This window comes from Lasioglossum baleicum, unplaced genomic scaffold (assembly GCF_051020765.1).
Source record: "Lasioglossum baleicum unplaced genomic scaffold, iyLasBale1 scaffold0170, whole genome shotgun sequence".
NCBI lineage: Eukaryota > Metazoa > Arthropoda > Insecta > Hymenoptera > Halictidae > Lasioglossum > Lasioglossum baleicum.
The window spans coordinates 301,065-323,843 of NW_027469230.1; the positions used below are offsets into that span (position 1 = coordinate 301,065).

The 22,779-nt window shown below is 43.5% G+C and overlaps 1 protein-coding gene across 1 annotated transcript; it reads right to left on the reverse strand.

The window, feature by feature from the left end:
• Positions 1-575: 575 nt before the first annotated feature.
• On the reverse strand, positions 576-2,706 carry LOC143220087 (uncharacterized). The gene is made up of 3 exons (XM_076445824.1): positions 2,577-2,706; positions 2,293-2,384; positions 576-1,055 (listed from the first exon to the last, which is right to left on the reverse strand). The coding sequence occupies exons 1-3, from the start codon at positions 2,704-2,706 to the stop codon at positions 576-578; spliced, it is 702 nt and encodes a 233-aa protein (XP_076301939.1).
• Between the last annotated feature and the right edge of the window lie 20,073 nt (positions 2,707-22,779).

Consider the following 22,779-nt stretch of genomic DNA (forward strand, 5'->3'; position numbering starts at 1 on the left):
CTGGTCTCCCATACGCTTCTCACTTTTTCCTCTGCCGTTTCTCCTGGATTCGGCTCGTATAAAGCACGTTCTAAGCCCTTCAGACTTAGTAGAGCTTCCATTTTCATCGCCCATACGATGTAATTTGTCCCAGTCAACATGGGAACTGTTGGTAATGATCCTTTCTCCATTTTGTATTTGGGATGTTTCACACGTGGCACTCACTTGTAATAAAGAGCAACCACGCTCTGCTACCAATTGTTGTTGTTATAATGAAAACTCGTGAAATCCACAATACAAAAATATGATATATTATGATACGTATAAATGAATACATAAACTATTTGAAAACAGTTTGAACATTAGTTTGGTTATTAGTCACACAGACTTCTCTCTTTGTCACACAGACCTTTCTCATCGGATATCAGTTCGCGACTATCTTGTCTCGATGATTCGCAATCGCGTGCGACGCGCACGCGACATTAATGCCATCTACATGTTTCACGCGTGAATCATGTCGCGAAGTGCGACATCGGATCACATAATAAATATATATGATACGTGTTAAATTTGAGAATAGGAGTGTAATGAGATGGTTATGATTCGTGATTATACTGAGAAAAGGATGGTGAAGGACACTCTGTAGGAAAGAGTTGCTGACTCGAATGAGTTTCTGAAGAATCAGTAGAAAGTTGATGGGAGGGAGTGTGTGTGGATGGTTGTGAAGGTGTATGAATGTTGTACAAGCCTCTGTCGGCTTTAAATAACACCTTCATCAGTTCTTCTTGAACTGTGCTGCTTACATGAGGACTGTATCGTTTCAATTTAGATGCTACCAATTTTCCAAAAATGTCGTGTTCAGTTTCGTCTTGTCGTCCCGAATGCATGGTTTCTAAAATGCTGAACGCTTTGTCCATCCTTTCTTCATTGACTCGTTTCTTATTCTTACGAGGGGCTTTTGGTCTTGAGGACGGCGGTGTTTGAGATTGATATTCTGGCGTTAACGGTGAATCTACGACAACTACCGGCGGCGCTTCTCTTTCTTCAAGAGTCTCGTAACTGTCATTCTCCTGTAACTAAAAATAAACCAAACCAATTATTGAACACAATATAATACTTACTACATAGGGTCGCGTCTAATACAGAAGAGACAGTATATGTTATGAATGTTCAGGTATAATAGTGTCTATTTATTGTTTACAGATCCCTAAAACCGCAACGGAATGGACTGAAGTTTCAACGCAATTTGAAAGACAATGGAATTTCCCGCATTGTCTAGGTGCACTAGACGGGAAACACGTGGTAATTCAGAAACCAATGTTGAGTGGTTCGGAATTTATAAACTACAAATCCACGTTCAGCATAGTACTTTTTGCCTTAGTGGATGCTGATTATAACTTATTGTTTGTTGATGCTGGTTGCCAGGGAAGAATTTCGGATGGAGGTGTCTTTAAAGACACCACATTATATAAAAAAATGGAGCAGGCAGATTTAAACTTCCCTCAACCAATTGCTTTAAGGACAAGGCAAAAAGCAATTCCATTTTTTTTTATTGGTGATGAGGCCTTTGCACTATGTGAAAATTTGATGAAACGATTTTCAAGCTATTTTCCAAGAGGGTCTTTGCAGAGAATTTTCAATTATCACATCTGTCGAGGTCGTAGGGTAGTGGAAAACGTGTTCGGAATAATGTCGGCTGTTTTTCGAGTTATTCGAAAACCGTTGCTACTTGAACCCGAAAAAGCGCAGCTAATTGTATACACAGTAGCGCACCTACACAATTTTTTGAGAAGAAATAGAAGATCTCGACAATTTTACACACCACCAGGAACCTTTGATCGAGAGACTGAACAAGGAAATTTAATAGAAGGGAACTGGAGGACAATTGTTGATGAAAATGCAGCATCATTACTTCCTCTCAGAAACACTCCACGTAGATCAACTTGCACAGCTCAAGAAGTTCGATTAGAATTTGCAGAATTTTTTATAACCGAAGAAGGTCGAGTTGCATGGCAAAATGAATATGCATAAAATCGTATTTTATTAACGTTACAAAATTGGAAGGTGTCATTATTTTGAAATTTTTGTTGTGTCCGCTCACGCTTTGAAACTTTAAGTTACTTACTAAACTTCCTGCATTTTCTCTACTTCTTTCACTATACAAATTTGTTTGCCACCATCTTATTAATTATAATTTTGAAATATATTCTATAGTCTAAACTTGTTATAAAATATGTGTTTTTAACGAATTAAATAAACACGTCAGCGTGTACCGCAGGAGGTACACGTGGCACGGAACATGTTAAAACTTACTGTATTCAATCTTTTCCTGGGTTCATCTTTGTCCTGCATGAACAACATTGCTTTAAATGCAAACCAGGAACTCTCGTATATGTCATCTCTTCCTATGAAACAAAATTTAGTCAAGTAAGAATAAAATGGATTGGATAACTCTGAATAATGATCATTTTTTTTTGCTTAAAAACCTACCTGATCCTGTTCGTTGACTTTTCTTTATCTTTGCAATTTCTCTTCTGAACGATGATAATAGTGATGACATTTTTTTTTGCATTCTTCATAATCTACATTTATTGCACGGCCGATTTCTTCCCACGCATCTTGTTTCTTCTGCTTGTTGTAATGTTGTAAGTGCTTTGCTTGCCACAAAATTTCCATTTTATTGTAAAAACTAATTAATTCTAAGCACTTTTCGTCGCTCCACTCCATGGTTAATGTACGTACGATACGGTGAAGTGAAATGTGAACATTGAAATAACAAAAATAAATGCTTATCGATTTTTTAAACAATGGTGTGAAAGCGTCGCGTAGGAACGCTTGCTTGATAAACGACGTGTCGTTTGGCTGGGTCATTGCAATTGTTTTAAACAAAAACAATAAAAGATAAAAAATCGCTAAATAAAAGATCAATCTAGCGGGGGTATATCCCTATTTGGCTTACTTTTGCATTTTCGAAGCGTAATTTGCATTATTCAGCAGCATGTAGCAGAGCCGCGAGAAGCATTGGGTTGCGCGATGATGCTGCTACTGTCAAGAGACATACATTTTCTTCAATATCGAGAGAAATAGAGTTCTTATAGAAAAAGTTGGAGACAGCCCCGCTAAAAACCCGGGAATTACCGAATCCCGATGCCGGGAACGGGATAAATAAAAAAAAATAAATATATAATTTAAATCACCGATGTCTTTGTTTATAAAAATTTCTGTCTATTTCTTGACATTTATTCCTTATATTATGAATATTTAGGATATGCTATCTGTCCTGCAAACAGATTTGTAAGTGCCACACCGTTCGCGTTCGTGCGCGCCGAAATGCGCGCGGCCGCGTTCGTGGCACCGTTCGTGGCAACATTCATCGAAATGTTCGTCGAAATGTTCGTCGAAATGATCGCCGAAATGTTCGTCGAAATGTCATAAAATCTCCAAAAATTCAAGTCATTTAATCTCGAATCTGATGCTTCGTAGAGACCTGAACATGACATCTAAATAAAGTGCCAACATTTTCTGTATTTCTTTGTGTAGTAAACGCCGCTGCAGCTCCCATAGTTGTTCGCAAGAAAATCTGGAAATAACCCAAATCCGTTCCGATCGCCATTCGTCGAAACGTTCGTCGAAATGTTTGTCGAAATGCGCGGTTTGCGGCGCTGTTCGCGGCGCTGTTCGCGGCGAGGTTCGCGGCGCGGTTCGCGGCACAGTTCGTCGAAATGTTCTAGTCTGTACGAAGCATAACGTTACACAAATAAAACATAATTTGTCAATTTATCATGTAGAAGAAAAATGAGTGAATTTATTATCCCAGTCTCTTTTATGCAACTATTTTTGAGGAGCGTATGAGGGGGTTAACAGTGTTAAAATATATTATGATTTATTGATTTTACTGGAATGTAACTCAGTACTACATACATACAGATTTCAAGATTTTTTCAATTGTACATATAAATAGTAATATAAGCATTCATACTTCGCTTCACGACTGAAACTCCCACATGTTACGATTAATTTTATTTATAATAAAGAATGTTTACAGTCTCTATTTAGAACGACCCACATGATTCATTTCATTAAGTAGGTACATGTACATAATAGGTACGATACGATATGCGGCAATAACCTAAAACCTGCGAAATGTCAGTCGTTGTTGTGTCTCCATCGCGCACGCGCAACGTGTCACATATTACTCTGGTCATCAGAGAGGGGGTACCTTGTATTCCCCTCGAGTGACGGTTCGGTCACTTTCTGGCGACACTGGCTCCACTGTAAGCGTACCCTAAGTCGAACGATAGCCAGCGCGACAGTGATCCATCGATTTTCGGCCATCTAGCGGATCGAACCCGGCTCCCCCCACTCGATCGCTTTTCCGAATTGCCTATGGCGTGTTTCCACGGCGCGAACTCTATGGCGCAGGAGCGTACCCTCTTCGCGTCCTAGAGCCCCGGACAGTCACGAAATTGGTCAAGGAGCCTGTCGCTCTCTTGACCGGCGGATGGGCTTCCTCTCCTTGGCTACGAGGGCACCGACCCCGGAGCAGCTCTCCCTTGACGGGGCGAGACGGCGTCAGGGTTCTTAGTCGGTCGCATCGGACGAGATGTTCAGAAGAGCTGCTGTCCTGGCGACGCCTCCGGTTTGTGGCAGAAGTTTAGTATGGTGACAACGCTTGCAGTGGTGGAGATTAGGCGTGTATGGTGTAGGGGGAGGAGGTTAATACGAAACCGAAAGAATTATTGTGCGGAAATGAACGGTTGCCGAGATATTTGCAAAAAACTATAATTATTTAAACATTCTATATCTATATAAGTATTCCTCCGATCTTGATGAAATTTAAATATGTTATATATCTACACATTTGGGACAACATTTTCGTTTGCAAAAACGTCGCCCATGGCTTTGTTTAGAAAAAATTTACCTATCATTACTGTGTCATTTTCTACCTTACCGACACAACATTTTGTACATTAAAGTGGGTTATTATTCATTATTTTATTTATTATTTTACAGAAATGATTTTTTATTATTAGTTTTTTATAATTAGTTATTATACAGAAAAGTACTGCCCACTCCGATTTTGATAAAATTTAAATATGTTGTAGATATTGACATTTTGAACAACTTTTTCCTTTTCCAATATAGGGGTGTCGCTTTTAGTTATCGAGATATTTGCAAAAAACTATCGCGAATACTATATTGAATTTTGGACTTCCGTTTCCGGTTGTGTGAGAGATTGTGGTAGGTAATTAGCTGTGCGTGATTTTGGTGTGCTAGAGTGGAGTGGAAAGAAGTGCGAGTGCTGAAAACTGCTGAGAGGGGTTAGGAGATCTAGGGATAGGTGGGAGAGAAAGGGATAAGGGTGTGGGAGTGAGAGAAAAAGCAATAGGAAAGGGATAAGTGAACGGAGAGAATAGGTTAGGTTGGCGTGGAGATAGACAGGTGGGCGCGGGAAAAGAGAGTAGGAGGAAGGTGGCGCGATCTGGAGAGAGAAAAGTAAAATAGGTGACAGGTAGAGTAAGAAGCGGGAACTTTTGAAAAGAAGTAAGAGGGAAAAAGTTGAAAGTGTAGGAAAATGGGCGAGAGAAGAGGGGTAGAAAAGGGGATAGAGAGGGAGGAAGCGAAGGGTAGATTGGGGATGATCATGAGGGATGGTAATATAGAGCGGTGGTTCAGCTCTGAAAGTGTGGACTCCGTGGGGAGGAAAAGGGGGTTTGAGAACGTAGAGGAAGGGGAGGAGGATGTTAACGCAATTTTAAAAAAAAGCGATAATACGAGGAGGTCTCCGCAAAAAGATAACAGGGGCGAGGGAGGAAATTATAAAGAAATGGAAGAAATGTTTAGAGGGCTAATGGGGGAGGTGAGGAGGATGAGGGATGAGATGAGGGGGGAAAGGGAGGAAGGGAAATTGTTAATAGATGAATGGAGGAGGGAAAGGGAAAAATGGAGGGAAGAGAGGAGGGAGGAAGAACTAAATAGGGAAAGGATGAGGAATTGGTTAGAAGGCTTAGAGGGAAGGGTAGTAAAGGTAGAGGGGAGAATAGAGGAGCTAGTGAGGGAGGAGGGGGAAGGGGGTAGGAGGGAAAAAGCAGATATGAGAATAGATCGTATAGAGGGAAAATTGGGAAAAGTGGAGGAATGGATAGGGGAAAAGGAAAGGGGGGGAAAAGAGGCGGGGGAGTATGGGGCAAGGGGAGAAATAAGTATAGATGAGAATAGGAAAAGATTAAGGTTATTAGAAATTAAGCAGGACAAGAGGGATAGAGAGGAGAAGAAGAATAATATAGTAATAAGGAGGATAAAGGTGGAGGGTAGGGATATAAAAGTAGAGGTTAAAAGACTGTGGGAAAAGATGGAGTTGAAAGAAGAGGGTATTAATGAAATTAGGAAGATAGGGAAAGTAGGTAAAGACGGGAGGGGAATGGTTCTGGTGAAGCTGTCAAGTAGGGAAACTAAAAGAAGGGTAATGGAGGGGAAGAAAAAGCTTAGGGGGCAAGAGGAAAGGGTAGAGGACGATTTGACAGAAGAGGAGAGGAGGGCAAGGTGGAAAATTGAAAGGGCAGCTGAGAAAGAAAGGAGGGAGGGAAAAAATGTTCAGATAGGATACATGAAGTTATGGGTAAATGGGAAGGTGAAAAGGTGGGATGAGCTTGAGGAAAAATTGATAGAGGGGCAGGGAAACGAATAGGGAAGGAATCAGGGGAGGGTGGGGATAAGAAGAAGAGGGAAGGGCATAAGATTAGTTTCTGGAATGTGGCAGGGCTGTTAAATAAAAATAAGGAGTTTTGGAAAGGGATTGAAGATTGGGATGTAGTAGTTTTGATGGAGACGTGGCTGGAAGAGAAGGGGTGGGATAAAATCAGGGATAGGCTCACAAAAGGGTATGTGTGGGAGGCTCAATGGGCAAAAAGGGAGGAAAAGAAGGGAAGGGCAAAAGGGGGTATGGTAGTAGGTGTGAGGAAGGAATTAGAAATAGAAGGGGGGGACAAAAAAGGAAGTGAGGGGATTATGTCGGTGAAGGTGAGGTTAGAGGGGTGTTGGTGGAGGGTGGTGGGGGTATATGTAAATGGGGATTTAGACAAGAAGCTAGATGAGATGGGGGAATGGGTAGAGGCTAGAGAAAAAGGGGTAAGGGTGATTGTAGGGGGGGATTTCAATGCAAGAACGGGAAGGGAAGGGGGAGAGGTCATAGAAGAAGGAGGGGGGAGAGGGTTAAGAAGTTCTAAGGACCTAATAGTTAATGGGGATGGGAGGAGATTGTGTAACTACATAGGAGAAAGGGGGTGGGGAATTATGAACGGGAATATAAAGGGGGATGAGGAAGGGGAGTGGACGTACGTAGGGGCGAGAGGGAACTCGGTGATTGACTACGTGCAGGGGAATGAGGATACAAGGGAAGGTGTGGGAAAGGTAGAGATTGGGGATAAGATAGACTCAGACCATATGCCCGTAATAGTATGGGTAAAGGGGGAGATGGGAGGGAAAAAAGGGAGGAAGGGAGGAGGGAAAAGAAGAATGGTGGGGAGGTGGTCGGAAGAAGCAGGGGAGGAATTTAGGGAAAAATTTGCAGCTAGAGCAAGTGGAGGGGATGGCTTGCAGGAAGACTGGGAAGGGCTGAAAGGGAAAATATTGGAAGCTATAGGGGAAATGGGGAAAAATGAAAAAATAAAGAGAAAAGGATGGTGGGATGAGGAATGTAGAGTAGGAAAACAGTTAGCGAGGGAGGAGTTAAGAAAGTGGAGAAAGGAAGGAGGGGATGGATTAGCCTTTAGGGAGAAGAAAAGGGAATACCAGAAATTGTGCGAGGAGAGGAAGAAAAAAGAGAGAGAAAAATGGGAAAAAGAAGTAGAGGGGATAAAAACGGAGAGTCAGGTGTGGAAGGTTGTAAGTAGGGAAAGAAAAAGAAGATCGAGGATAGACGAAAGAATAAGGATGGAAGAGTGGGAACAATATTTTAGGGATTTGCTGGGAGGGGTAGAAGGGAGGGTGGGAAAGTTAGGAAAAAGTAGAAGAGAGGGGGATGGAGAGAAAGATTTAGAAATAGGGGAAATCATAAGGGTGGTAAAAGGGCTGAAGGATGGGAAAGCGGCGGGTGGAGACGGGATTCCAAATGAGATATGGAAGCATGGGGGATCCGAAGTGCAGGAGGAGCTATGGAGGATCTGCAATAGGGTGTGGAGGGGAGGGGGTTGGCCGGAGGATTGGGCGGAGGGGGTGGTGGTTCCAATCGCAAAAAAAGGGGATAGTAGAAAGGTGGGGAACTATAGAGGAGTAACATTGACGCAGACAGCATATAAGATTTACGCGGCAGTATTAGCGGAGAGGGTGAGGGAGGAAGTGGAGAGAAAGGGGCTGTTGCCGGCAAGCCAAACAGGATTTAGAAAAGGCCTAGGGTGTATAGATAACATCTATGTGTTAAACTATCTTATAAACAGGCAGGTGAGGAGGAAAGAAAGGAGGCTAGTAATTATGTTTGTAGATCTGAAGGCGGCGTTTGACTCGGTAGACAGGGAAGTATTAGTAGAAGCGATGAGGAAAAGGGGAGTGAGGGAAGGGCTAGTGGAAAGATGTGAGGAGGTTTTGAGAGAAACAAAAAGTAAAATAAGAGTGGGGGAAGAAGAAGGGGAATGTTTCTGGACAGAAAGAGGGGTTAGGCAGGGCTGCCCACTAAGCCCCTTGTTATTCACATTAATGCTGGCGGATATAGATGAGGAGCTTGAGAGGGGAGGTTGGGGAGGGGTCAAAGTGGGGGGAAGAAAGATTCGTACGCTATCATATGCAGACGATATAGCCATGTTAGCAGAGGAGGAGGACGGGATGAGGGGAATGATGGGGGTATTAGAAAGGTACCTAGAGGGGAAAAAGCTACAACTTAACGCGGAAAAGTCAAAGGTGATGAGGTGTAGGGTGGGAGGGGGGAGATGGAAGAAGGTTTCATGGAGGTGGAAAGGGAAGGTAATTGAGGAAGTAGGGGAGTACAATTATTTAGGGTACACGATCACGAGGGATGGGGGGCAGAAGGCGCATGTACAGGATAGATTAAGAAAGGGGGCGGCGGTTATGGGACAGGTCTGGGGGATAGGGAAGAGGAAGTTTGGTAAAGATTGGGGTAGAAGAGTGTGGCTGTTTGACACACTGGTATGGTCGGTAGTTAGCTACGGAGTAGAAATATGGGGTTGGAAAGAGAGAGAAGGAATAGAGAAGCTACAGGAAAGGTATTTGAAATGGGTTTTAGGGGTAGGTAGGTTTACACCAGGATATATGGTTAGGGAAGAGCTACAAAGGGAATTGTTGAGGGGGAGGGCTGGGTTAAGGGCATGGGGGTATGAGAAGAAGTTAGGGGAGGGTAAAGGGGGGGAGTTAGCACGGTTATGTTGGGAAGAGATAAGGAGGAGGGATGGGAGGGAAGGGATAAGGACTGGGTGGGAAAGGGAGAGAGAGGAATTTATAAGGGGGCAAGGGTGGTCGTTGGAGGAATGGAATGAAATAGTAGAGGGGAGGAATGAGTCAGTTAGTGGAGAGATAATAAAAAGAGAGGGGAAAAGGCAAAGAAAGGATAGGTGGGAGAAAATAGAAAACTCGAAGTCAAACAAGTGGTATGGGAGGGTAAAGGGGGAGGGGCTGCCGGGGTATTTAAAGAAAGGGTGGGGTGAGAGTAGGTGGCAGAGGGTGGCAAGGTACAGGTTAGGGAATGAGATGATGGGTGAGAGATATTGGATGGATGAAGACAGGAGAAAATGTAGAGTGTGTGGATGGGAAAACGAAACGTGGGAGCATGTGTGGGAAGTATGTATGAGGATGGATGACAGCAAAGGATGGCAGGAGAGTATGTGGGAAATGTTGGAAGATGAAGGAGGAGGGGAGGAATGGATGAGGATGATAGATGATTGGAGAATGGGAATGAATGAGAAGAGTGGGAGTGGAAGTGAGCAACCGGGAAAGGGAGTCCACGGCTAGGGAAGGGGGGTTGAGAAGGGCTACGGGAATCGAGGTGCTGGGGGAAAAAGGGGTGAGTTAGCAAATATGCTAGCTCAATGTAAGCGTGTCTCTCTCTCTCTCTCTAGAGTAATTTAGGTTAAGATTAGTTGATAAGTTAGATTTAAGTAATTAGTAATTAAGTATTAAGTTTGTATGAGAGTTGTGATAAAGGAGGCAGTATGTTAATTTGTAACCCCAAGGGGATCAAATAAAGTTATTATATATACTATATTGAATTTTTCGTATTCCTGCACGCTCCGCTGCAACGTAAACCTGTTTCGGTGCGGCGTTTGTTTATATTTTCACTCTGTAGAGATGAGTAGAAAACGGGAGGGTGGAAGAAGCCGGCCTGACACCACACACACCCACCCAGTGCTTAACACGCACCCAGTGTTCTAAAAAGGTTTCCGTTAAGAAATTAACATTTGCACAAATTTTCAATATCATATTCGTAATCAGCACGTGAAAATACGTAAGAATCTAGAGTATAATTTAGAAACAGTGGGTGCGTGTGAAGCACTGGGTGGGTGTGTGTGGTGTCAGGCTGGCCCTTTCCGCCCCCACTGTTTTATTACACTTTACTTAATATATTAATATATATATATATTAATTAATATATTATACTTAATATATATTATACTTAATATAAAATGGTATTTTAGAGTTATTTAAATTGAAATATCTCCTGAACTACTAACTTTTCGACATACATAGGTTACTACTTTTTTATAACGAATGTCCAGCCGCATTGATTGATGTATTAAAAAATACCTCATTCCATTTTAAAAAATGAAGGTCACCTTCATATCTCTAGAAAAAATTACATAAAAACAAAATTTTTTGGCTATCGTATAAGCCCCGTTTTACCATTCAACTTTGTCCTTCAGACATTTGACGTATCTTTAAAAACAACAAAGATATTTGAGCTGGCAAAATGTGGCGCTCCACCCTGTATATACCGCATATATGCCTATGTATCTTAATATTACAGGTAAACTCAATATAAAACTGTTAAATTCTATTTTAGAGTTCGTGAAGTAGAGGGGGGCAGTGATGCCAGAAATGCGCAACATTTCACACGCATGCGCGACAAACAGTACCATATCTATGTGAGGTAGCAGAGCCCGAAACAATCTGTACGGGACAAAAAGACATGCACTACGAGTTACAAAATATACACAAATACACTTGTTATACATTCATTTTTCAGAATCAAATCATATAAATTTTTTAAAATTCTACGGGGTGCTCATTTCATCGAGAATCTTATTATACTGAGGCTAATCGCCGCGCATGCGCGTGAAATGTTGCGCATTTCTGGCATCACTGACTGGAGGGGGCAACGGGTCCAACGGGGAAACAAGTCCAGTTCTATATAGACATTTACTTTATTTGTTATTTCTGGCAGAATTTGCTAACTTAATTAAATTATCCGTTATTGTAAAATTCGTAGCCGTGAAGTGTTTAATTTTTTCTTTGGTTAAAAGTAGTGCATTCATCAGTGGAGTTTGCAATCGATTTCTTGTTTTGGTTTTGTTGATCGTTACTGCAGAAAATATTCTTTCAGATGCTGCTGCAGAATGCGGAAGGCACAGTAAAGCTTTCACCAATATTGTTATATTGGGAAACATTGCCTCCCCTACAGCATTTTGCGGTTTGAAAACTTGATTCCAAAAAACCATAAATTCCTGGTCATCTCGCAGTGCTTCTACACTCTTTAACAGGCGCCATTCTCTGTCAATATCTTCATAACTATTTTCGTTGATTACGTTAGGAAAATTTATAGCAAGAGGTGTTATGGAATGAGAAGAATCCAATTTACATATTTATTTATTCAACATTGCCAAACTTTTTAATATGGGATCTTTAAAGTTGATTTGTTTAAAAACTGTTGGATAATAATCAGGAGTAGTCCGTGGTATGGAGTGCACATCCATTTATTGCAGTATCACACACAAGTTACAATATATACTTAGTAAAGTAGAGAATAAACTGTAAGGTGTGTACATAACGAAGTGTTCGCTTGAACGTACGGATCGCGAGAGAGAGCATGCTCCGAAGCGAGACTCGCAGAGCAGGGACTAGGCTGCGCTCGCATCGCACATAGGTCGCACGCAACTATACGCGTAGCGGGAAGAGCAAACTGCTTCAATCCCCCACTTTTGCTGTTCCTAATTTTAAATCTTTGGTACAGGCTTTATGAGCCACACATTTTAGGCCCTTCGTCATTACGTCCGCTAAATTTTCGTTGGAGGCGACGTATGACAATGCGACTGATTTCTTTTCGACTTCCTCTCTTATAACATGGTACGCTATATCTATGTGTTTAGTTCGTCGGTTTTCAATACGACTCTTTGAGAACTCTATTGCTGATTTGTTATCACAGTATATATTGCTAATTCCTGAGAAGAATTCGTAAAGTTCCAGTTCGCTTAAAAACATTCTTAACCATATTGCTTCCAAATGCGATATAATGCTACCTAATGCGATATACTCGGCTTCCATGGTTGACATGGATATACATTTGTAGGATGTGGAGCGCGGGGTCGAAGACCCCCAAACTGTATGTTGTGTGTTGCGTGACGTATAAATGTGTGTGAGTATGTGCGAGCGACAACAAACGGCAAGGTTGTCGCTCGGTGTCGCGAAGGAGTTGTCATCGGCTGTTGCGGAGGCAAAAACGCCCGCGACGCGTAACCGACGACAATTCGAAAACCAAGAGAGGCAGTCTGATGAAAAGAGTTGCATAGAGCAGTCGAGATAGCGGATCGAATAGAGTAGACGAGAAGCGAAAGAACACTGTGTTGTGCGAGTTGCAAATTGTTAACGTCCTTTGTTAATTGTAATAAATCGTCTATTATCGTTCGCGTTGTCAAATCAATTTGTCTCGTCCGAAATCAACGAAATCCATCCACGTTGTCGAACAGATCCTACAAATTTTGGGGGCTTGTCCGGGATCTGTCGAGCCATCGGTCGAACAAGAGTCGCGCGAAAAACGTAAATCGGGGGAAGAAGTACGTGCACCGCGAAGTTCAAGTGAAGGAATAGCCTTGAGTTGAAAGTGTTGCGAGATGGACAATCCGGAGTTAACATTCACCGACTTTACGGTACTAGAGTTGAAGGAAAAATTAAGGATTTTGGGACTGAGTTCGAGTGGCACTAAGGCGGAATTAATAAGCCGTCTAGTGGCACACGACCCGACATGCGAGTGGGCAATAGAGCACCCCAGAGACGGGGAAAACGATGCAAATAAACCAGGCCGGAATGATGACTGCAGGCCGTTTCCACCACCGACGCAAGAGGAATCAATCCACCAAAGAGAGATACGAGTGCTCCGACGAGAAAAGGAGCTAGCCGAACGCGAAGCGGCGTTCTTACGCGTTCTTACTCGACGCGATGCGTAGGGTTCAGCAACAGCCCGTCGTCCTAACGACGGAAACGGCCACCCCGCAACGGAACGGACCACCGAAGCTAGCCAAATCATTGACGGCGATGCTACCCATCTACGAAGGGCAGAACGAGAAGTTCGAAACCTGGAGAAGGCAAGTGACGCTCTTAAGAGTCACATACGAGCTCGACGAGGCTACCTCGAAACTCCTAATAGTGATGCGACTAGGAGGAAAGGCCCTCGAATGGTTTCATTCGGGAGCCGAATATCTGTTAATGACCGCAGACGATCTACTGGCCGAGTTGGAAAGCACATTTTACAATAAAAACACCGTACTCGAATCGCGTCGAGCATTCGAGAAAAGGGTTTGGAAGCGGGACGAAACATTCGCGGAATACTTTTATCAAAAAACGATTCTGGCGAATCGCATCACCATCGACGAGGCCGAATTCATAGAGTACGTGATCGAGGGGGTGCCGGACCAGCAACTGCGACTGCATGCAAAACTGCAGAGATTCCGCACTAGAGCAGCGCTGATAGAAGGGTTCAGGGGCATCACATTGCCGCCTTCATCCACGGAGCGGAACACGCGGCACTTCGGCGAAGGAGCAAGCTGGCAGGGGCAGAGGGGGATCGGCCATCTTCGGGAAGACTCGGCGCCGCGGCTTCATGCCGAAGGTAATCGGGGAAGCCGCGAGGCGCAGCGGGGAGAAGAGACGGCGAGGACAACACAGACACCGCGACAGGACGTCATTAGAAGGTGCCATAATTGCGGAGCGCGAGACCATTTGTACGCGAATTGTCCGAATAAAGATAGGGGCGCGAAATGTTTCGCATGTAGGGAGTTTGGGCATAGGGCGCAGGAATGCCCAAAAATCAGAACGGGAGTTAGAGACACGTGTACCGTAACGCAAACAGAGAGTAACAAATTTTATAAAAATTTCGTGATTAACGACCACACGGTAACTGCGTTAATAGATACCGGAAGCGATATTTGCCTCATGCGGGCGAGCAAATACTTCGAGATCGGCGCACCTCAATTACGACAAAGCACGATTAAGTTTCGTGGTGTAGGGTCGGCCGAAAACACCGCGTATGGCGAGTTCAGAACCACGGCATCAGTGGAAACCAGTAAAAAAATACGATTTCGACATCCAAATGAACATCGTACTAACAGATGATAGGCCCATATATCAGCGAGCGAGACGGTTATCGCAATTCGAAAAACAGGAAGTAAACGATCAAGTTCGCGAGTGGTTGAGCGAAGGAATAGTGCAACCGTCCCTTTCAGATTACGCGAGCCCCGTGGTACTAGTAGCGAAGAAGGACGGTACCAAGCGACTCTGTGTAGACTATAGGGAACTCAATAAAAAGATCGTGAAAGACCGCTACCCGTTACCCCTAATTGAAGACCAGCTGGACTTGTTACAGGGTGCTAGGGTATTCAGTACAATAGACCTCAAAAACGGATTTTTTCACGTGTTAGTACACCCAAGCAGTAGAAAATACACCGCGTTCATAACACCAGACGGTCACTATGAGTTCTTGAGGGTACCGTTCGGATTGTGTAATTCACCCGCGATATTCCAGAAATTCATTAACGCAATATTCAAGGACCTAATAAATTCAAAAACCGCCATAGTATACATGGACGACATAATAATACCCTCCGTCGACCATGATAGCGCGATAGAAAAGCTGAAAACAGTGTTACACAAGGCGAGCGATTATGGACTCGTAATCAATTGGAAAAAGTGTTGTTTTCTACAAACGCGAATAGAGTTCTTGGGGCACATTATCGAAAACGGCAGCATCCAACCATCCGAGAGAAAGACAGAAGCGGTTAAAAAATTCCCTATGCCGCGAAACCTCAAACAAATTCAGAGCTTTTTAGGCCTAACGGGATATTTCCGAAAATTCATTCCATATTACTCGATAATAGCGCGACCACTGTCGAACCTAACCAAAGCGAGCGTGGAGTTTCACATAGGAGAGGAACAATTGCAGGCGTTCAATAAATTAAAAACAGCGTTGTGCGAAAAACCGGTCCTGCGATTGTACAGAGTGAATGCGGAAACGGAACTACACACGGACGCATCGAAAGACGGGTACGGCTCGATACTTCTACAACGCGACAGTAACGACGGTATGTTACACCCCGTGTACTACGCCAGCGGCAAGACGACCGAAGCGGAAAGCAAATACAGCAGCTACGAACTAGAAGTCTTAGCCATAATTAAATCATTAAGACGCTTTAGAGTCTACCTGTTAGGAATAACGTTTAAAATCGCGACGGACTGTAGGGCATTCACGTTGACGATGGCCAAAAGAGACTTGTGCGTGAGAGTGGCGAGGTGGGCTCTCCTCTTAGAGGAATTTCAGTATACGATCGAACATAGGCCGGGAAAAAGCATGGCGCATGTAGACGCATTAAGCCGAAGTCCATTATTGAGTTGCCTAGCCGTAGAGGAATGCGAGGAAGGGTTGTTAGCCCGACTGCGAAAAGCTCAATCCGAAGACTCCGAGTTGAGGGCGGTTTTACAAACCGCAAGCCAGGGACAACTAGATGATTATGTAGTAAAACGAGGCTTACTTTATAAAGCAAGCGAGCATGACCTTCTACTAGTCGTTCCAAGAACAATGCAGACGGAAATAATTAAGCGAGCGCATGAGAGGGGGCATTTTTCTGCGAGAAAGACTGAGTTGTTAATTAAGAGGGATTATTGGTTCCCTAAGCTAGCGACGAAAATTGAAAAGGTTGTCAAAAATTGTGTCGCTTGCATCCTCGCGGAAAGGAAGCAAGGCAAGCAAGAAGGTTTCCTAAATCCCATAGAGAAGGGCGATGTACCACTGCATACGTACCATATAGACCACCTGGGTCCCGTTCAATCAACAAAAAAGAACTATCGCCATATCCTTGTAGTAGTAGACGCCTTTTCAAAGTTCGTGTGGCTTTACGCGACGAGATCCACAGATACCGCGGAAGTCCTGCAGCGTTTAAAGAAACAAGCAAACTTGTTCGGAAATCCCGCTAGAATAATTTCAGATCGGGGTTCAGCGTTCACCTCGCACGCGTTCACAGAATATTGCAAGAGCGAACACATATCCCATGTAACAATAGCCACCGGAATTCCAAGGGGAAACGGCCAGGTAGAACGCGTGAACAGGGTCCTCATACCACTTATCGCGAAGCTGTCAAACCCGAAACCCGACGAGTGGTATAAACACTTAGAGACAGTACAAAAATTCCTAAATGCCACGCCACATAGGAGTATAGGGACTACACCCTTCAAACTGCTCTTCGGCGTTGACATGAGGGCAGCGGAGGATCTATCAATCAGGCAATTAATAGACGAAGAATGGACGACATTGTTCAAAGAGAACCGAGACGAGTTGCGGAGAGATGCAAAAGACCACATCTCCAAAACTCAAGCAGAGAACAGAAAAGGCTTCAACAAACGCAGGAAGGAAGCCACGAGGTATAAAGTCGGCGATCTAGTGGCGGTCCAAAGGACGCAAATGCGACCTGGACTAAAATTCGCAGACAAATTCTTAGGGCCATACTCCGTCGAAAAGGTGCTACGCAACGATCGCTACGTCGCACAGTGTGACGAATGGCCTTTTTAGCTGGACAAAATTAACTTTCAAATAAACAAAAACTAACTGTGCCAATATTATCTAAAATAACCATGTATTAAAACCCTTGAATATTAAAACTTAAAATTCTTTTGTTGTATGTTTACAGAGCGTGTAAACTTCACCTAAAAGGCGGACGCCTAACCTATAAATGAATGGGCACATTGTCATACGCGCTAGAAATATGTTAAAATGTACGAAGGAGTATTTAAATTTCCTATGTATGATGGATATAGCATCTCAAAACATGTATTTTCATTTTAGTAATTCCAAATTATCGATAACATTCCTCTATTTTTGTAAATTAAGTGTCAAAGACGGTACTTATTTTGCCACAGAAACGCCCATGTTACTCCTCTTCGTCAATGAATTAGTATATGCCCCACGTCGCCCCACGCGATGATTTTTACATTATTATAAAGTAGAGATTCTCTAGTTTATTGTAGTACCAAAATAAAATTGCTATACGTTGCTATAGCATACTAATTTTTACAATGAAGTTACGTCGTTTTACGTTCACGCTCGTGACAATCACAGCCCGGGCCGGGCCCGAACGCAGCCGATGCCGTCATCACTTAGCGGTTTGTTTAGTCTACTCGTTGAAACCTATGGATTGATTTCGTTCATTGTATATTTAAGGAATATACAATGTAATGAATACACAATCGTCAGGTTTTCCTCCGAACTTTCTTCTTATGAAAATTGGTTTCTTCAGTTTCGAGCGATCAACGTGCAGTCTACATCTCCCTTGCGTTTTTCATATATCTTTCAGTTTCGTTATTTTTATTGTTGTTGTTGTTTTTTATTGATATTGTTATTATTACTGTGTTTGTTGTTAGTGTTTTATTTGTTACGTTATCACATCAAACGTGATACCTTTTTTCAAATTTTTAGATTAATTTACATTTGTTTATAAGTTATTAGTTTATAAGTTATTAGTTTCTAGCAACCGAACGCTCCTATTTAATACTTTCATTTTGATCTCTGTTATTTCTGTTGTTTTATTTATATTTTTATGTTATTATATTTTAAATTTTCTATTATATTAAAATAATAAACAATAATATGCAGCAGATTATTTATAGATTGAAACCGTATACTAAACCAAAGAATAATTCTTTCCCGTATGTCTGAATCTCCAAAAAGTAAATTAGTAAATTATATTAACATTCTTTTTGTCCATAATTAAAAATGACGTCTTCTTTGATAATATCTACTACTTGTTATCATTCTGTGTGTTACATAGATCCATTACTAACTTCGTTGTATATTATATTTAATTATAAATCACTTAAAATATATTGTTTAATTAACAAAAACCAACTAAATGTTGTAAAAAGTTAATAATTATTCATATTTTATACAACTGTAAACATATCAATTTGTAACGATCTCACTAGGCGCGAGACACGCTGCCCCTGAAGGTAGGCTAACCAGCGAAAACCGCGGCGCGAGTTCGCGACGCGAGACCGCGACACGCCAATTCACGCGACGGCCGCGAGGTGGCCACCGCGGATTCGCGGTTTCTCGCGAGTCAAGATGAACCGGGAGCGGTATAAATACAGCCCGCCGATACCAGTAAAGTCGTTCTGAGCCGAAGCATGAACAGCTGTGGCAATACCACGCCTGATCAAGCGCCTAGCAAAGAACACTCCTGCACCTATCCACGATCCACGACTCCGAGGCCCGGACTTCGAAAGAAACCGGGAGACCCTTCCGCGACATACGAAAGTGGTCGCCCTTGTCTAGTCGCGAAAGCGGCAGGACATCCTTTCTCGGGAGGCGAAAGCACCCGGGGCTCTGACACGCTCGAGAGTCGAAAGACCTCGGGAATCCACAACGCTCAGTTGCGAAAGCGGCAAGCAAGCTACCTTCCCGCTCACCTCTACTCCTTCGCACCCCGACAGCGGTTACAGAGAAAACGTACGATGTACTGCGAGCGATAGGTAGTAAGCATCTCGTGATAGCCGATAAGCCACGATTGCGAATGTTCACGTTAGTCCATAAGTCGCGTAGCTTCATCCGTCGAATGTAGATGTCCGCGTTAACTAATAAGTCGCGTATCGCCGATCTTCATCCGTCGTATGTAGATGTCCGCGTTAACTAATAAGTCGCGTATCGCCGATCTTCATCCGTCGTATGTAGATGTCCGCGTTAACTAATAAGTCGCGTATCGCCGATCTTCATCCGTCGTATGTAGATGTCCGCGTTAACTAATAAGTCGCGTATCGCCGATCTTCATCCGTCGTATGTAGATGTCCGCGTTAACTAATAAGTCGCGTATCGCCGATCTTCATCCGTCGAATGTAGATGTCCGCGTTAGCTAATAAGCCGCGTATCGCCGATCTTCATCCGTCGAATGTAAATGTCCGCGTTAGCTAATAAGCCGCGTATCGCCGATCTTCGCCCGTCGACAGTAAAGATGCCGCGTTAGCAGTAAGTCGCGTTAGGAATACATGCCCGTCGTCAGACATCAAGTGGCGCTCGCCGCCGTCTCGCGTTGATACACCAGTGTCTGCCGTCATTGGCGTCCACCGCGATCCGCGTTCACGCAGTTCACCGTCCGCCAAAATTCGCGTTCGCCGTAACCGGTCCGTCGCCGTACCACGTACCGCCACCACTGTAACCCTCCGTGAACACTCCGTGTATCAACGTCCGACCGACACGACGCATCCGCGCATATTGTAACATACTTAGGTTATCGGCCTTAGCCACTAATAAATATATCTTTCTGTTTCAACCCCCAGAAGCATTCATTCGCGGCTCGAAGAACCCTGTGCGATCGGCTGAGTCGGCTTTCTCCCAACCAGCGAACGTTACAAATTGATAAATATAGAAAAATAGGCGATTTTTTTTTTTTAGAATTTTGTCCAGCTAAAAAGGCCATTCGTCACACTGTGCGTCGTGGAAAAGGTGGGTGAACACGAGGGACCACGACAAACATCTTCGTCGGCGGATCACATGAAAGCGTGGATGTGCAACGACTTGCACGTAAACTCAAGTAGCGATGAATCGAACGACGATGTTGCATAGACACCTGAGGCCAGGTGTCACTGGTCAGGACGGCCGAGTGTAGGATGTGGAGCGCGGGGTCGAAGACCCCCAAACTGTATATTGTGTGTTGCGTGACGTATAAATGTGTGTGAGTATGTGCGAGCGACAACAAACGGCAAAGTTGTCGCTCGGTGTCGCGAAGGAGTTGTCATCGGCTGTTGCGGAGGCAAAAACGCCCGCGACGCGTAACCGACGACAATTCGAAAACCAAGAGAGGCAGTCTGATGAAAAGAGTTGCATAGAGCAGTCGAGATAGCGGATCGAATAGAGTAGACGAGAAGCGAAAGAACACTGTGTTGTGCGAGTTGCAAATTGTTAACGTCCTTTGTTAATTGTAATAAATCGTCTATTATCGTTCGCGTTGTCAAATCAATTTGTCTCGTCCGAAATCAACGAAATCCATCCACGTTGTCGAACAGATCCTACACATTTTTGTTTGGATGACATCCATTGTACAGGATTGGATCCTATCATTACAACCATACCTGTAAACGAATGCCGATCGTCCATATCGCCTGCCCAATCTGCGTCGCAAAAAATTTTAATTTCGGGCTTTTCGTCTGTATCATAACGCATAACGCATTTTTCGGTTTTATATAAATAACGCAAGATATGCTTAGCCTGAGTCCAGTGTATTTCGCTCGGACATGAGTTGAACTGTGACAATTTTGTCACGGCAAACAGAATATCTGGTCTACTTCGCAAGGCTATGTACATTAACGATCCTATTAACTCTCGATATGCTGTTATTCCGTTATCATTTAACCGATCTGATAATGAACTCTTTAAAAGTTTTAAACCGGGTTCTAATGGGGTTGCCGCGCCCCTACAATCTTTCATGTTGTACTTGCGTAACAAAGATTCTAAATATGGTGTTTGACTAAGTATTATGGAATTATCGTTTCTCTCTATCTTAACACCTAAGGCATTATTTATTTCTCCGAGATCTTTGGTTTCGTATTTCTCACTAATGAGTTTAACAAAATTTTCTGTCGAAGTTAGTTCTATCGCAAATATAAAAATATCGTCTACATAAATTTCGTCCAGTATCCTTTAATGTAAACGCAATTGGAAGAACGTAATCTCTCAAACCTTTGTTCCGTGAAAAAGCTATCCAGTTCAGCATTCCAATTTCTGCCTGACTGTTTGAGTCCATAAATGGGCTTGTCTAACTTTACAATCCTTGCTTCCTTACATTTGTTCGACGGAGGTAGCTTCATAAAAATCTCCTCCTTAAGCTTTCCATAAAGGTACGCGCATTTTATATCCAACTGCCTGGTGTGCCAACCGAAAATACCTAAAATTGCTAATAACAACCTTATTATTGAAAAACTAGCTACTGGTGCATAGGTTTCGTGGTAATCAATCCCCTTTTGTTGGGTGAAACCTTGTGCCACCAATCTGGCCTTATATCTAAGTACGTTACCATTACAGTCTCTCTTTAATTTAAACATCCATCTACTACCTATAACCTCTCGGTCTGCTGTTACGCTGTCTATGGTCTTCCAGGTTTTTCTTTGTATCAGGTGTCACGCCGGTTATTTCCCTGCGAACAGAGAGATAACCGACTTCGAGAAATTATGGCCTTGCGACCGGGCCACGCTCGGTCGCGCGACACGTGGTCCTCTCGAGACAAAAGATCCCTCGCAGATTCGAACTGAACGACGAAATTGTACACGAATTGAACGGGCGCCAGGTACGATACCGTACCACGCGAAACTCTCGAACGATTCGTTCGGTCTTCAAAATGACGTCGACTCTGCGAGTATCGTTTTGGCCGGTGACGGCCACGAACGGGTCCAGGGTACAACGTGAGGAAAGGAACGGGGCATTCCCCGCGACGGGAACGTTTCTCACGAGAAATGAAATCACTCGATAGTTCTCGGGCAAAGTAACGTCGTTTATTAAAACGAGATGGTCATACAATCCGACGGCAGTAGCCGGCGGTAGTCAATATAGTTGCCGGCGCGAACACGAAAGTGACGGCGGCTGTTCGGCCGATCGCGTCGAGCTCGAACCCATCTTCTCTTCTACGAAACGTACATGTTTGGTTACTATTACATCCCGTTTCTCGGGGCACCATAGGCGGTAGCCTCTCGTTTGCGTTGCGTAGCCGACTAATACGGCTGGGGTGGCTCTATCGTCTAACTTCCTCTGTCCTTGCTTTGGTAAATGTGCGTAAGCCAATGCTCCATACGCTTTTAAGTGTTTTACACTTGGAGTTATTCCTGACCAAATAGCAAGTGGGACTTGATCCTTATTGGACGTGTGAATTACTCGATTCCTGGCATATGCTGCCGTAGCGACGGCTTCAGACCAAAACTTCTGGAGGCAATGTGGCAGATTTCAACATTGATCTGGTAAAGTCAAGTAGTGTTCTGTTGATTCGTTCAGCAATCCCGTTCATCTGGGGTGTCTCTACGTTCGACCTTTCGCGCTTAATACCCTTCTCTTCAAAGTAGGTTTTTAGATCTTGGTTACAATATTCTTTTCCATTGTCGGATCGAAATCTCTTGACTTTCTCTCCCGTTTCGAGTTCCGCGCTGGCTATATATTTTTTAATATAATCCTTGATCTCATCCTTCGTCTTGAGAAATACAACTGTAACATACTTTGAATAATCGTCAACAAACATTGCAAAATATTGTTTCTCACCTAACGACTTGGTAGGCATCGGTCCGCAAATATATGAATGAATCAGCTCGCAAACATCCTTCGACTGTCTATTTCCAATCTTTCGACAA